Source organism: Tenrec ecaudatus, chromosome 12 (assembly GCF_050624435.1).
Source record: "Tenrec ecaudatus isolate mTenEca1 chromosome 12, mTenEca1.hap1, whole genome shotgun sequence".
Taxonomy (NCBI): domain Eukaryota; kingdom Metazoa; phylum Chordata; class Mammalia; order Afrosoricida; family Tenrecidae; genus Tenrec; species Tenrec ecaudatus.
This window is the reverse complement of record NC_134541.1, coordinates 108,544,266-108,559,687: the sequence shown is the minus strand read 5'-3', so window position 1 is coordinate 108,559,687 and position 15,422 is coordinate 108,544,266. Positions and strand designations below refer to the sequence as shown.

General features: G+C 39.1%; 1 protein-coding gene and 1 pseudogene across 1 annotated transcript; both read left to right on the top strand.

Moving 5' to 3' along the window:
* Positions 1-6,468: 6,468 nt before the first annotated feature.
* On the top strand, positions 6,469-7,413 carry LOC142422813 (olfactory receptor 1f45-like). Its single transcript, XM_075528048.1, has one exon. It carries the CDS (start codon positions 6,469-6,471, stop codon positions 7,411-7,413), a length of 945 nt encoding a protein of 314 aa, XP_075384163.1.
* A 6,293-nt stretch (positions 7,414-13,706) lies between these two features.
* On the top strand, positions 13,707-14,645 carry LOC142422812 (olfactory receptor 1f45-like; annotated as a pseudogene).
* Positions 14,646-15,422: the final 777 nt, after the last annotated feature.

The window sequence follows — 15,422 nt, the reverse complement described above, 5'->3', positions numbered from 1 at the left end:
GTCTCATTCGGGAAACATGTGTTTACAATGTTTCATGGATCTTTCTCTGCCGTTCTCTTGTACATGATTTCTTTTTATGGTTTGCACTTTGAGGACAATTTTATCCGAGATTGGGATCACAAGCCCTGAATTGCTGTTTGCTTGGTATTCCTTTCATAAGCCTTTGATTCTCAGCCTATTTTTGTCTGTAGCCTTGAGATATGTCTCCTGAAGGCATCAGATTGATGGGTTGTGTTTCCTAAGCCAGTCTGCAAGACTCCGTCTTTTAATACCTGAGTTCAGTCCATTGATATTCAAGGTTATTTTCTCCATCTGTGGACTCTGTGATGACATTGTATACTTTTTGTGTTGGGTGTTTTCCTACCTTCTTTTTTTATTAGTGTGTTGTGCGTGTGTGTGTGTGTGAGTGTGTGCTATTCTTGACTTCTTTCCACCCTTAAACCAATTATATCTTGGCGAGTGTTTTCTCTTTGTTGCCCTCTCGATGAGGTTGTTCAATGTGGCGGTGGCTTATTTATGCTTGGTGAGTGTTGTTCTTCTGGCCATACTGGTTCGGCCAGGATTTTTTGTAGGGATGGGTTCCTTCTAACATAGTCTTTGAGATTTTCCTTGTCTGAGAAGACTCTGACTTCTCCACCTATCCTGATCGATAATTTGGATGGGTAGTTTTCTAGGGTTTGTGTTGTTTTCCTTCAATTTTTGGAATACTTTACTCCACTCTCTCCTCTTCTTCATAGTTTCTGCTGATAGGTGTGAGCATAATCTTATTTGGGAACATTTATATGTGATTTCTTTTTTTGCCTAGCTATTCTCTTGATTTTCTCCTTTTCCTCAACTTTGGTGACTTCTTCTTGGGATTTAGTTTAGCTGGTGTTCTTTCAGCCTCCTGAAAGATTCCCTGGTTTTCGTTAATTAAGCTTGGGAAGTTTTCCTCCAAGAATTCCCTTAGTATTGTTGCAGATAATTTCTTTGTTGCGTCTTCCTCCGGTAATCCAATTATTCTGATGTTGTTCCTCTTCATACATCAGACATAGCTCTTAGGTTTTCTTCAGTTACTCTGATGATCTTATTACCTTTTTGTTCACATTTGTTAAAGTCTGCTTGGTAGTCTGCCAAGTCACTAGTGCAGTTCTCTTCTTCCTATAGTCGATTCTTGAGGTCCATGTGTCTGCTACTGGTTTTTGTTACCTCCTCCCTAGGCTCTTATATTTCCCTTTGGTGTGTGGACTTTCTCTACTTATCATTTCATTATTTTTCTGTATTGTTTCCCTCATATCCTGTATGACTCCAAGCAGGATTCTGAAAATTTATTTCTGTGGCAGATCAATGTCTGCTTCTTCTATGTAGGTCATATTGTTCAGGACATCTTCTGCCATAGCCTTTTGTTTCTCCTGTTTTTTTTTTTTCATTGAGGTGGTTGGGGCTGATTGATGTCTGCATTGCGTTGCATTGTTTTAGAGTATACAGGTGCCATTTTCCAGGGAGTCAAAGAGCACCTGCTCTCTCTGGGGCACTTGCAGGAATTCTTCTTCAAACTGCCTGCAGGTAATTTTCCTATGCAATCGGCCTACCACTTTAACCTCCTGTGGCTTCACTCTCAAGAGAAGTGCCCCCAGAAGGCTGGTGGGCTGCTGCTTTGGTGTAGAACACCACAAATGGTGCATGGACTTTCCCTGGTCATGTATATCACTGCTGAGGTTGGGAAGAGATTCCTGCAGCAGTGTGGAACATTGGTGAGTGTTGTCTGAGGTGCCTTACGCCGTGTGAGGCACTAGGGTAGGTGGAAAGAAGCTCCCTCCATCACGTGGGCCCACAGAGGACAAATAGCAGCTTACCCAGCCACACAGGTAGGAATTTCCTGTGAAAAAGTTGGGCATAATATCCTCTGGTGGGGAGCGAACAGTCTTTCTTCATCCTCAGGCTACAGTGCACAGGGTAGACCTCACCTAACGGGGTGCAGGGCAGGCATAAATGCTATAGGCTAAGGGGAGTTGTCTGGAGGTTGGCAGTGGCATGTGAGAGAACAAGGAGACAAAGTGGAGAAAAAATAAACTGATCCCACTGAGACTGTGGGGGGATACAGAGAAGAGAGGTAAACAAAAGTAACAATATACCTGAGCCCCGAACTCTGCCCGTGGGCGTGCAATGGTTTAATCCCTGCCCCGAGGCGATGGCAAGCATAGCTGTGTTGAGGTTAAGCCCTTGTGACAGCTCCAAATAATCCTAGCTCAGGCCTAGCAGTGGTGGGGCTAAGGTCAAACCCTAGACGGCCCCTACTGTGGTAAGCCAAAAGCCCCCAGCCTCTCAAAAACTTGTGGATCTGTGCCTACTTATCTTTATGATGCTCCTCCTGTGATCCCGCAGTGTTGAATTTCCCTCTTAGTAATTCTCCTGGGCTGATTTCTATGGAGTCCCTCTGGTTGTGGTACTTAGTCGCCATCTTCCCGGAAGTCTTGTTTGTTTGTTTGTTTGTGTCTTTTGGCTCCATTTCAAAACCTTCTTCTTAATTTTTCATAGAGTCTTATCATTTATCCCCCTGGGCCAATATGATCTTCCAATAATATTGTTTTTGATTAGCCCCTAGTAAATGTTTTTCAGCCATGGTGATAGAGGGATATTGGCCAATGTACGCTAGTTCCATATCATATCACCTGATTTATTGACTTGTACAGAGTAAAGCCTTTTGTAGCTAGATGCTATTTACACAAACAATGGGGTTAATTTTCAGGCGAAATTTTCAATAACAATCACTAAGAAAGTCAGCCATAGGTCTTTTTAATTTTTTAATCATTTGGTGGGGGGGGGGGGGCTCCAACAACTCTTATCACAATCCATACATCCATCCATTGTTTGTCAAGCACATTTGTACAATTGTTGCCATCATCATTCTCAAAAAATGTTCTTTCTACTTGAGTCCTTGGTATCAGCTCCTCGTTTTTCCCCCTTCCTTCCAACTTCCCTCTCCTCATGAACCCTTGATAATTTATAAATTACTATTATTTTGTCATATCTTACAAAGATCTTTTTTATCCTTTGATTTTTAGTCTACTTTTGTCTATGTGTGTATGGTGTGCCTCTTGTAGACAGCATACTGATGGGTCCTGTTTCCCTATTCATCTTACTGCTCTCTATCTCTTAACTGGTGCATTTAGTGCATTAGCATTCAGTGTAATTAACAATAAATAGAAATTTACTGTTGTCCCTTTTCTGCATATGTGAGTGTGTGTGTGTGTGTGTGTGTGTGTGTGTGTGTGTGTTGCTCCTGGTTCCATTCTCTTTTTTTTAAATCATTTTGTTGGGAGCTCTTACAACTCTTACTACAATCCATACATCAATTGTATCGGGCATATTTGTACATATATTCCATCATTCTTTCTAGACATTTACTTTCCATTGAGCACTTGGAATCAGCTCTTCTCTTTTTCCCATCCATGCTCTCTCCCCAACTCTCGTAGCCCCTTGATAGATTATAGATCTTTCATTATATTCAAATATCACCCTGACTGCTGTCTCCCTTCCCCTCTAGATTCTGTTGTTCTTCCCCCTGTATTGGGGGTGGTGGTGGTGGTGGTTATGTGCCAGTCATTGAGATCGGTGCTCCCCTCCCTCTCACCTCTCCCTCCCTTCAATATACCATTTAGGTATCTCTTTTCCCATTCCAGGTCCTGGGTTCCATGTGTTGTGATTTTTATTTCTTACCAATACCTATGTACATGCTCCCATCTAGTCTGGATTGGGAAGCAGCCCTGAAGTCTTGATAGCTGGGGGTTAGGAGGCGTCAAGAGATCAGATATATATTGTGTGTCTCATGGGTGTTCTACTCCACCCTAATTGACTCATCCCCTCCCTGAGACTCCTCTGTGGAGGTAAGTTCCATTGTGCATAGCTCTGGGTCTCCACTCCAACCCTTCTCCATTCTCACCAATGCACTTTTATTTGTTTGTTGACTGTTTGTTGTGTCTTCTGAGGTCCATTATCCTGTGCTCCTGGTTTCTTTACTTACTAAGGTAATTTTGTTTGTGATTTTTCTTATTTTATTTATTGATGTATTTTAATGCTTACTAAAACTTTAGGACATTTTTCTTTTTATTTTAAGGAAATTTATTATTTACTTTGAGGTTACCTTGTGTTCTATTATCTTACTTCCAAATTTAATCTGTCTGATCTCTCTTGAAGTAAACTCACCCTCCTTTCCTCTTAGATCTATAATTATATTATTTACTCTCCCCTCCCCCACCTTTTAAACTTAGTAACAGCATCTGCTTAATTTGGTCTCTCATGTATTTGCTATAAATGTTCTGTATAGTATAACCACTTAGTTTGCCATCTTAACAGGAGTCTTGAAAATTTAAGAGAATTAAAAACTGTATAAGTAAGAAAAAAGGGCAGGAAAGTTAACCCAAAGAATTTTTCCCATCACAACAATGCATGTGCTCATTCTTCAAAGGCATCAAGGGCTGTCCCACAACAATTTGCTTGTGACACCTTACCCTGTCAACCCTACTATTCAGATCTTGCTCCATCACTTCTTTGTGTTCTCCAAACTGAAGGAATGTTGAAAGGATCACAGTTTGTGTCCCTTGAGGATGCCAAACTGATGTGATGGCCTAGCATAAATCCGATAATGCAGAATACTTTGTTAGAGAGATGAATGCACCATCATCATGTGTATACTCCTAACTGTGATAAATGTTGACAACAATAACTTCACATGATGATAGTTTTGTTTAATAACATTTTCTATCCTATTGTGACAAAACTTTTATATTTATCCTCAATTTTTTGGCTCCTCTTTTTCTATTATCCTCCTATTCGTATGTCTTTTGGGTTCTCTGGTATTATATTCTTGGACTTCTTTCTTCTCATTCTACATACTCCTGGAGAATTATATAGAAATTAACACGAGACTGGTAACTTTGCCCAATTTACAATATTCCCATCCTCTGCATCCCTCATCTTCATCCTTCAGGCACACCTGATTGTTTTCCCTCTAATAGATGAGGTCATCCTTACTTCCATCTGCCGGTAATATCTTTACAAGCCATTCACTTTACACTAAACTCCCTTTACTGTTTGTTGTTTTTTCAAACTCCAGGCTTTACTCTTCTCCATCCATCTCAATAGAATTGCTTCCATTAGGGTCCCAATGTGCCCTGTACAGTCTTATATGTACTTGCATGCATTCTATAGCTCTTCTAGCATGAGAACATAAGGCTGGAAAACACAGGGGGAAAATGTTATCTATCTATAAATAAAGGGAGGCACTTTTGAATTTAAAAAGATATCCCGTGGTATGGACTTCCTCAATATGGTACACACTGTACTTCAAGATATCTTCCTTTGATCATTCCATAAAAAACAGATCATATTCTATACCAATTATTGTAAAAAAAATTAAGAATGATTCTGTATTCCATTATCGTCATTGGTAAAAACATCACTCAGTCTATGTAGTAATTGAGCAAAAATGGGGAGGGCGTAGATTTATGAAGACTACACTGAATAAACTCAAGTTCCTAAGCTAAAAAAAGAATGAATAAAAATACTTTAATAATGGAATAACTGAATTTCCAAATCCATAGATTTAAGCTTAAGTCACAAAATTGATAAGATTTGAGGTGCCAGGGGATTCTGTTTGAGACTTTTATCCACCAAGATGGTTTCATCTCTAAGTTTTGAACCAGGTGTTAGATAATAATCTCTCCCGTTACTATGACCCAAAGGAAACAAAAGGTAGGTGCGGCACGTACTCTATTTTATCTCTAATGAGGCTCTCAGGGATTCTGGCCCCAACAGCCATAGAGTCTCCTGTAAATATCTGTCAGTGATTCCCTCAGACATTTTTCATGCACACAGGACTAAGACCATGAATGCCTTCTCCTCACTTACTCTTATATTTCCAAGACGTTCCAATCTTTACAACAAAGAGAAGTATTAGCCAGTTATGCAGAGGTGTTGAATACATAACACCAAACTTAAACAGGTAATATTTCAGCAAAGGACATTTTAGTTGTCGCTTTTGTTTGTTTGATTGTTTGTTTATAAGTCTAGAAATTCTTTCAGCAATACCCTTGGATAAATTTTCAACACCAAGTGACCAAGATAAGTCTTAAATCAAAGGAGCTGTGGGGTAAACCTGGTGGTATTCAGATGCTTCTCTTTTCTTTAGGAACTAAACAAGAGTGCGGTTGAGATCTGAAAAAATATAGGGACGGACCCACATAGTCAAAGAGTTGACTTGTGTGTAAAGCTACCTGTTTGTCAATTGTAAATATACCTCACAAAAGCAGGAGTTCAATATGAGTTGAATCAGGAGTGAGTATAGGACATTAAGAGTATAGGTGAAGGGGACAGATCAATGAACTGATTTGTAAACATGTCTTACACAGGAGTTTGATTGGCTAACTTTTATCCATCCATATCTAGGTCTCTGAATTTGCTGTTGTGCATGAACCTGATTCCGTGGCTATGAGGGAGGCAAATCAGTCGAGTGTCTCTGAGTTCCTCCTCCTGGGGTTCTCCAGGCATTCTCAGCAACAGCAGCAGCTCCTCTTCGTGCTCTTCCTGAGCATGTACCTGGCCACAGTCCTGGGCAACCTGCTCATCATCCTGGCCATCAGCACAGACTCCCGCCTGCACACTCCCATGTACTTCTTCCTCAGCAACCTGTCCTTCATAGACATCTGCTTCTCCTCCACCATAGTCCCCAATATGCTGACCAACACACTCAGCAGTGACATCATGTCTTTCCTGGAGTGTCTCACACAGCTGTATTTTCTTATTGCCCTTGCTGATATGGACAATTTTCTCCTTGCTGTGATGGCCTATGACCGCTTTGCTGCTGTATGCCACCCCTTGCACTACACAACAAAGATGACCCCTCAGTTATGTGTCCTGCTGGTCACTGGCTCTTGGGTTGTTGCCATTCTGAATGCTCTGTTACATACCCTGCTGATGGCTCGACTCTCATTCTGTGTGGACAACACTATCCCTCACTTCTTTTGTGATATGACAGCTCTCTTGAAACTGGCCTGCTCTGACACACACCTCAATGAGATGATGAGTCTTACTGAGGGGGGTCTGATAATAACAATTCCATTTGTTTGCATCCTTGTTTCCTACATTTGTATCACCTCTGCTGTCCTGAGAGTCCCGTCCACAAATGGAAAGTGGAAAGCCTTCTCCACTTGTGGCTCCCACCTGGCTGTGGTTTCCCTCTTCTATGGCACCATCATTGCTGTGTATTTCAACCCTTCATCCTCCCACTCCACCGAGAAAGACACGGCAGCTACTGTGTTGTACACAGTGGTGACGCCCATGCTAAACCCTTTCATCTACAGCCTAAGAAACAAGGACATTAAAGGGGCCGTAACAAAAATGATTTCTATGAATTGTTTTTATGTTCAACATTAAATCTTTTACACTCATTTCTAAAAGGTAGCATTTAATCTCGTCTATGTTTTGTCTTGAGAAATTGAAACTGCACAGTTTCATAATTTTTTATTGTGAATTGGTTAAAGGTTGTAGGGCAGATTAGCCTTCCAGTCAACAGCACACACTCGATTTGCATCACATAATTGATTGCAATTCCCGCAATGCAAGATCACTTATCCTTCCTTCCTCCTTCTTGTTTCTACTCCTCTGTCTTTCCTAACCTTTATGGTCTTTATTTTGATCATACCATGGTCACTCTGTCTGAAACTCAAGTTCTTTGAATTTCTCAATGTGAAATACAGAAGTGTATAGTTCATTTAGGGCCTCAGGAAATCCTAATGCTTCCAGGCTTTTGAGCTAATTATTCTTACCACTTTATCTGAGCTTTATGTATCATACATCATTACAGCAGAAACACAGGTAATATAAACAAGAAATCAGATAATATAAACAAGAAAAAAATAACTTCCTCAATTCCAGTGCACAGGAATGTCAATTTCAGCTTTTCTTTATGCAAATGGCCATAAAATACCTATAGTTTTTATTTTGCAGAACATATATATTTCTATCTGGTTCCTTGAGCAAAATTTACTCAGAATTCATTTTGCTTCTGCATTAACACATAATAGAAATTTACTGTTTAATATGTGATTTCAAACTGATTTTGAAACACTTAAAGACATTTAAGAAAATCAAGAAATATTTAACACTGGCAAAAATACCACTGAGCAGGAAACTCTGGATTTTAAGAAAGAATGAGGGCAACAGGGCAGTTTTCCTTAATTTCTTCTTTCAGAAAAATGGATGAGGACATCTTGTATGAAATCTGGTAAAATTCAGAATCCAAGGCTGTTTCTGAGACAAGAATATTATTTTTTAAATTAAACTTGTCAGATTTGTATATTAAGGTACAAGGGAATGTTTTCAATAGTCGATCTATAGATTTCCCAAGTCTTCAAACTCTGTCAGAAGGGGCTTGTTCCTAGACGGCAGGATTGATGGAATGATCACTAGCCTGTGTTTTGTGTGTGACCATGTGGATAAAGGTGGGACTAAGAAAACGGGGTTGTTGTTTCAAATACCTCCTTTACTTAGAAACTATAAAATGTTTTATTTCAGGTACATCCTGTGTCGCTACCTTTACAGAAAGTCATTGACTTCACTAGGTTTTGAAACATATTAACATGTCTTTGTTTCTAGTATTTCTAAATAGGCTTTAAAATCTCTATATGTTTCTTACTATTCTTTTGGTTCCTAACTTGATTCCCACTTTACTGACTGTTTTGCTAGACGCTTGTACCATCTGTTTCTTATGAATTGGTTCTTGGATTTGATCAATTTCAATTATTGCCTACTTTAAATTTTTTATTTTATCCAAGCATCATGAGTGTTTCCCCATAAATATCTAACGTATGCATCCTTTTTAATCATTAATTCATGAAACACATCCTAAAATATTTTTAGAAATACATACTTGAACATTAGTAGTTGTCAAGTTAGTTCCAGGAACACTGGCCCACAGGAGCTCTCAGGGAGTCTCTTTATTGCAGCAGATGCCCACACCTTCCTCCCAAGATCAGCGGGTGGTTTCCAACTGCTGACCTTTTGGTTAACCAGTCAATGCTTAGCTACTGTGTTACAAGGGCTACACAAATACAATTATCTGGTGTTCATTTACTATGATTTATACTCTTTTAACTAATACATCAATAAGAAGCATTGTTAATATATATTTGAAGGTATTCGTATGTATTTTATAAGAATTAATTCTTTAAAAAAATGGAAGTTTGAGATGCTACTTAATACTGCAAGAAATATTACCTGATTGCACAAGAGGAGAGTAAAAGGAAATAGTGGAAAGAACTAGGAGACAAATGGGCTTTTATACAGGTCTAAATATAGGCATGTACATATGTAAATATATTTTTGTATAATAATAAGGAAATAGATATATGTGCATACATTGTTATGTCAAGTATCAAGGTAGCAGATGAATATTGGACTTCTACTCAAGTACTTCTTCAACACAAGAACACTTTGTCCTAATAACTTGGCATTCCATAATGCTCAGCTTCCAGATAGTATCACTGAAGACAAAATGGGTGCATAAGCAAATGTGGTGAAGAAAGCTGATGGTGCCTGGATATCAAAAGAGATCGTGTCTGTACTTAGGGCTAGAAGATAAAAATAGTGGCCATCTAGCTAAGAAGCAACAAAGTCCACTTGGAAGAAACACACCAGCCTGTGTGATCATGAGGTGTCAATGGGATCAGGTACCAGACATAAAAAACCCCAAACAAAAAATCATATCAATCTGAATGAGGGGGAGTGTGGAGTGGAGATGCAAAGCCCATCTGTAGACAATAAGACATCACCTTACAGGAGTGTCACAAGAAAGGGTCACATTAGTCATGGTGCACTATAGCAACAAAAAAACATACAACATTCCTCTAGTTCTTTAATGTTTCCTTCCTCCCACTCCCCACTATCATGACCCCAATTCTACCTTACAAATCTGCCTAGACAAGAGCATGTACACGGTTACAGATAAGAGCTGGAAACACAGGGATTCCACGATAGATTAACCCCTCAGGAACAATAATGAGATTATCGATACCAGGAAGGTAAAGGGAAGGTTGGGGGGAGAAAGAGGGAACTGATCACTATGATCTACATATAAATGCCTCCCAGCAAGACATAACAGAAAGGTGGGTGAAGGGTATCAGTGTAAGACATGAAAAAACAATTTATAATTTATCAAGGGCTCATGAGGGAGAGAGGGTAGAGGAGGGAGGGGAAAAACTGAGGAGCTGATAACAAGGGCTCAAGTAGAAAATAAATGTTTTGAAAATGATGATGGCAACAAATGTACAAGTGTGATTGACACAACGGATAGATGTATGGATTATGATAAAAGCTGTATGATTCCCCATTAAAATGATTTTAAAATAAAAATAATAAAAACAAACGTTTTTTCCTGAAGAAGAAGAAGAAGAAGAAAAGACTGCAAACACTATTTTATCTGATAGACAGGCACCATCTAATTTCTTCACCACATTTTGCCATAGCACCCATATTTTCTGTGTGCCCTTCCTGAAGGCAAGTACTGAGCAGGGCCATGATGCAAGAGCTGATTGTTCTTAAATTGGGGCTAGTGTTTAGTGTAAGCCCCAAATCCATTCCCGTATCTCATTCTTGTTTGTTTTTATCTGCCTTTGGCTCCCATTCAAAACTTCGTTGTTAATATTTGGTGGAGAATCTTATTGATCATCCCCCTGGGCCATATTGAACTTCCATTAATATTGACTTTGATTAGTCCTTGGTAAAAAAAAAAAATTAAAGCCCTGTTAAGAGAGAGATAATGAGCCACTGCAGGCTAATTCACAGAACATGAATTATTCACTTGTACAGAGTCAATTCTTTTGTAGCAGGATGCTATTTACACAAACAATGGGGGTGACTTTGTCATGGGATTTTTACAATAATAATCACTAAGAGAGTCAGCCATGGGTAATTTTTATTCTTTGATTTTTAGTCTACTTATGTTTTTGTGTCTATAGTGTGCCTGTTGTAGACATCATATTGATGTGTCCTCTTTTCCTGTTCATCCTACTACTATGTCTTAATGGGAGCATTTAATCAATTTCCATTCAGTATAATTAACAATAAATAGAAATTTACTACTGTAATTTTTCTGTGTATTGTGGGTGTGTGAGTGTGGTGCTCCTGGATTCTTTAGTCATATAATTATCTGTACTAAGTTAATTTTGTTTGCTATTTTTCTTATTTTATTCATTGAAGTATTTTAATGCTTACTAAATCTTTATGGATTTTCTGTTTTCATTTTAATAAGATTTATTTATTTTCCTTGAGGTTACCTTGTGTTCTATTATCTTATTTCCAAATTTAAAGCTGTCTGAGCTATCTTGAGTATAACTCAACTTCCTGTCCTCTTAGATCTATAATTACATTACTTACTCTCCTCTCCCCCACATTTATAACTTCTGTTTAATTTAGTCTCTCGTGTCCTTGCTATAAAGGTTCTGTGAAGTATAACTACCTAGTCTGCCATCTTAACAGAAGTCTTGAAGTTTTAACAAAACTGAAAAACTGTGTTGGCAAGAAAAGGGCTAGGAAAGCTAATCTGAATAATTTTTTCCCCAATACAACAATGTACCTGCTCATTTTTCAAAGGTATCAGGCTGGCCCACAACAATTTCCTTGTGAACCTTACCCTGTAAACACCCGTGTCCCAATCTTGCTCCTTCAAACTTCTTTGTGTTCTCAAAAGTAAAGGACTGCTGAAAAGAACACAGTTTGTGTCTCCCGTGGATGCCAAACTGGTGTGATGGCAGAGCATAAATTCAATAATGCAGAATATTTTGGAGAAGGGTTAAAGAGATAGATACACCATCTTCATATGTGTATACATCTAAATGGGGTACAGGTTGACAACAATAACTTCACATGATGAGAGTTTTGTTTAATAACATTTTCTATACTATTGTGACAATACCTTTTTATTCGCCCTGATTTTTTTCACCTCCTCTTTTCCCATTATCCTCCTATGCATATGCATTTTTTGGTTCTCTGGAGTGATATCCTTGGACTTCTTGCTTCTCGTTCTAGTACTCCAGGACAATTACAACCAATCTAATGACTACAAGTGAACCCGAGAATGGGAACTTCACTCCTGTTACAACAATCCCATCCTCTGACTGCCTTTCTCACTTCTCTAGTCCTCACCATCATCCTTAAGCCAAACCTGATTGTTTTCCCCCAATAGACGAGGTCATCCTTGCTTCCATCTTCCTGTAATATTTTTACAAGCCATTGACTTCGCACGAACATTTCTTTACTGGTTGTTGTTTTTTCCAACTCCAGTATGTACTCTTCTCCATCCATCTCTATATAATTGCTTCCATTAAGATTCCAGTGTTCCCTGTTCATCCTTCTATATACTTGCATGCATTCTATACCTCTTCTAGGATGAGAATATAAGGCTGGGAAAGAAAGAGAAAAATGTTGTAGATCTATAAATAAAGGGGACACTTTTAAATTGAAAATAATATCCCAAGAATAATCTAGTCAAACAGTGCAGCTTCTCAATCAGAGTACGCACTGTGATTCAAGATATCTCCCCTAGATCACTCCATTAAAAACAGACCATATTCTATACCAAATGTTTAAAATGTTAAAAAACAATTCTATAATCCACTATCCCCATTGTAAAGACACCACTCAGTCTATGTAGCAAATGAGCAAAAATGGGGAGGGCGTAGATTTATGAAGATTGCAGTGCATAAATTCAAGTTCCTAAGCTAAAAAAAGAATGAGTAAAAATATTATAATGACGGAATAACTGAATTTTCAAACCCAAAGATTTAAGCTATAGTCACAAAGTTGATAAGATTTCAGGTCCCAGGGAAATCTGTTTGGAAATTCTCTTCTCCAAGATTGTTTTATCTCTAAGTATTGAACCGGGAGTTAGATAATATTCTCTAGCATTACTATGACCCAAAGGGAACAAAATGTAGGTGCGGCACTGACTCTCTTTTTGTCTCTAATGAGGCTCTCACGGATTCTGGCCCCAACAGCCATAATCTCCTGTAAATACCTCTCTGTGCGTCCCTCAGACATTTTCATGCACACAGGACTACGACCATGAATGCCCTGGTGCTCCTCACTTACGCCTGTATTTCCAAGTTTTTCCAAACTTTACAATAAAGAGAAATATTGGCCAGTTATGCAGAGATAATGAATATATAACACCTACACCACCAACCTTCAACAGGTAATATTTCAGCAAAGGAGACCTTGATTGTTTCTTTTGTTTGTTTGTTTATAAGACTAGAAATTCTTTTAAGAATACCCTTGGATAAATTTTCGACAAGTGACCGAGGGAAGTTCTAAATCAAAGAACTTGTTAGATGAACCAGCAGTATTCAGATGTCTATTTTCTTGCTTAAAAATGAATGGGGTTGAGATCTGAAAAATGTAAGAATAGACACATATACTCACAAAGTTGACTTGTGTGTATTGCTGTGTGTTTGCCAGTTATAAATATACCACACAAATGTTCAGGATTTCAATATGAGTTGAATCAGGGTTGACTACAGGATATTAAGGGTGTAGGTCAAGTGGACAGATCTCCTAGTAAATCTGTGAACTTAGTTGCAAACATCTTAAACTGGGGTTTAATTTGCTACCTTTTATCCATCCATATCTAAGTCTCTGAATTTTCTCTTGTGCATGAACCTGATTCAGTGGTGATGAGTGAGGCAAATCAGTCAAGTGTCTCTGAGTTCCTCCTCCTGGGGCTCTCCAAGCATCCACAGCAGCAAAAGAAGGTCCTCTTTGTGTTCTTCCTGAGCATGCACCTGGTCACAGTCTTTGGAAACATGCTCATCAGCAAAGGCTACCTCCTGCAAACCCCCATGTACTTCTTCCTCTGCAACCTGTCCTTTGTGAACCTCTGCTTCTCCTCCACCACAGTCCCCAATATGCTGACTAACACACTCAGCAGTAAGACCATGTTTTCCCTGAGTGTCTCATGCAGATATATTTTTTCTATGTGTTTGGTGATGTGGACAATTTCCTCTTGGCTGTGATAGCCTATGATAGCTTTGTTGCTGTGTGCCACCCCTTGCACTACACAACAAAGATGATCCATCACTTCTGTGTCCTGCTGGTCACTGTGTCTTGGATCATTGCCATTCTGAATGCTCTGTTGCATTCCCTGCTAATGACTTGACTCTCATTGTGTATGGACAACACTATCCCTCACTTCTTCTGTGAAATGACTGCTCTCCTGAGACTCTCCTGCTCTGACAGACACCTCAATGAAATGATGATTCTTACTGACCATGATGATACCATTGATTTGCATCCTAGTTTCCTACATTTGCATCACCACTGCTGTCCTGAGAGTCCCATCCACAAAGGGAAAGTGGAAAGCCTTCTCCACCTGTGGCTCCCACCTGGCTGTGGTGTCCCTCTTCTATGGCACCATCATTGCTGTGTATTTCATCCCATCATCCTCCCACTCAGCTGAGAATGACATTGAAGCTGCTGTGATGTACACGGTGGTGACGCCCATGCCGAACCCTTTCATCTACAGCCTGAGAAACAAAGACATTAAAGGGGCCATAACAAAAATGATTGCTATGAATTTTTTATATGCAACAAAAATCTTTTTCACTAGTTTCTAAAATGTAGCAGTTATTCACCTGTGTATTCACCTGGGGAAATTAAAACTGTACAGATTTTGAATTTTTTATTATGAATTGGGTAAAAGTTGTAGAGCAGATTAATTTTCCAGTCAACAACACATGCCGAATGTGTATCACATCAACGATTGCAATTCCCACAACCAAATTACACTTATCCTTCTTCCTTTCTACGTCTTGATTCTATTCATCCTTATTTCCTAATCCTTCTGATCTTTATTTTGATCATACCACAGTCACTCTCTGACGCTCATGTTCTATGAATTTCTCAATATGAGATACAGAGAGGTTTAGTTCTTTTCAGGATTTAGGAAATCCTAATTCTTCCAGGAATTAGAGCTCATTATTCTTACCATTTTATCTCAGCTCTATATGTCATACAATTTTAAGCAGAAATACATGTCATTTAAACAAGAAATAAGGTAATATAACCAAGAAGGTGCATTATCTCAACACAGCCATAGCTTGGTACCACCTCAGGACAGGGATTAAACACTTTCAGCCCATGGGCAGGGATCCGGGCTCAGCTACACTATTACTTTTGTTTCCCTCACTTTTCTCTGTCACCCCCACAGTCTCAGCTGGCTTCTTTTTTTTCCTTTCTTTTTTCCCCCTTTTATCTTCCCTTTTCTCTCACATGCCACTGTTGACCTACAGACCACTATCCTTAACCTAGGTATTTGCACCTGCTCTTCACCCATCTAGGAGGGCTTCACACTCTGCTGTGTAACATGAGGTGGGGGAAAGCCAACCCACCCT